This window comes from Penaeus monodon, chromosome 22 (assembly GCF_015228065.2).
Source record: "Penaeus monodon isolate SGIC_2016 chromosome 22, NSTDA_Pmon_1, whole genome shotgun sequence".
NCBI classification, from domain to species: domain Eukaryota; kingdom Metazoa; phylum Arthropoda; class Malacostraca; order Decapoda; family Penaeidae; genus Penaeus; species Penaeus monodon.
This window is the reverse complement of record NC_051407.1, coordinates 15,233,775-15,235,124: the sequence shown is the minus strand read 5'-3', so window position 1 is coordinate 15,235,124 and position 1,350 is coordinate 15,233,775. Positions and strand designations below refer to the sequence as shown.

The 1,350-nt window shown below is 51.3% G+C and overlaps 1 protein-coding gene across 1 annotated transcript in view; it reads left to right on the top strand.

Annotated features, from left to right (window-relative positions):
- LOC119587580 (putative uncharacterized protein DDB_G0290521) overlaps positions 1–1,350 on the top strand; it is a gene marked incomplete in the record, with an annotated part of 9,693 nt that overhangs the window by 7,927 nt on the left and 416 nt on the right. The window contains 3 exon segments of the mRNA XM_037936293.1: positions 1–327; positions 488–661; positions 832–1,350. Of these exon segments, the coding sequence (XP_037792221.1) occupies positions 1–327; positions 488–661; positions 832–1,182 (852 nt within the window).

The following is a 1,350-nucleotide window of genomic DNA, read 5'->3' as shown; positions in this document are numbered from 1 at the left end:
TCTAGCTACGGCCTCCCCACCTCTCCCAGCAACCCCTTCCCCGATGTGAACATCGCCCCCGTCCTGCCTCAGGAGCCTTCCGGTCTCTACGAAGTCCCAAGCTCTGACTCCAACAACAACCCTGTAGCCTCCTGCAACCCGAGTACCAAGATCTCCGTCGTCACCACCACCAGGTTCATCCCCAGCACCGTCATCGAGACCCGCACCCGCGCCCTTCCCACCACCGTCTATTCCGAAATCACGCAGACGCAGTACTTCCCATCCACCGTCGTCACACAGCAAATCATAACCTCGGTTATTCCTCCAGTGATCCAGACAACGACTGATGTGAGTGGTGGTTCCTCTTTAACTACTTTCTGTGGCTGTTTGGTAGTTGGTTGATATATTCTAAGTGTTCTCCATTTTTTTTCTCAAATTCTTTGGTCGATTAAGTTAGTTTTTCTCTTAGGAAATTAAGGTTCATTTTGCCTTGCTCCTTCCCTCGCAGGTCGTGACCAACGTTCAGTACGTCACCCGCGCCCAGTACTTCACCCAGACCTCCTACGTCACCGACACCCGGCTCCAGTACATCACCGAAACCCAGACGCAGATCCAGACCCGCTTCCAGACCCAGACCCAGGTCCGCACGGAGACCCAGTTCCAGACTCAGTTCCAGACAGAGGTAAAAACATTCGCTCTTTTGTCCATATTCATTGTTTGCTTCGGAGGGCAGATAGGAATGATTGGAAATGCAACGTATATTTTTTTCATACTTGAGGGTTTTGTAAAGATTAGCGTTAATTATGATGAGATGCGAAAGTATGCAAACTGATTTCTTTTTTTTTTTACCAGTTCCGGACCGAAACCCGCACCAGCACCCAGGTTCAGTACATCACCCAGACGGAGCGCGTCCCCGAGTTCATCACCCAGACCCAGACCCAGAGGGTTCCCGAGTTCATCACCCAAACCCAGACCCAATTCCAGACCGAATTCCGCACCCAGACCGTCACCTCCACCCGCGTGCAGAACAACGTGGTCACCCAGACGCAGCAGGTGCCCCAGTTCATCACCCAAACCCAGACCCAGCGAATCCCACAGTACGTCACCCAGACCGTCACCTCTACGCGCATCCAGACGGTCCAGGGTGACTGCGGGGGCGCCTCCAGCAACAACCCGACTACTATGATGGCTGGATACTATTAAGGGTCAAAAGCACTTCCTTCTGTATGGGAAAATCACCCTTGCATCTGTGTCGTGGGTTCTTGAAGGTATGTTCGTGTGGATACTGCCAAGCATTTCATGCTTAAGGGTTGGAGTGTAAGTTGTTATCATCACTAATATTTTAAAATTCAAATTCGATGATCTCGCAAA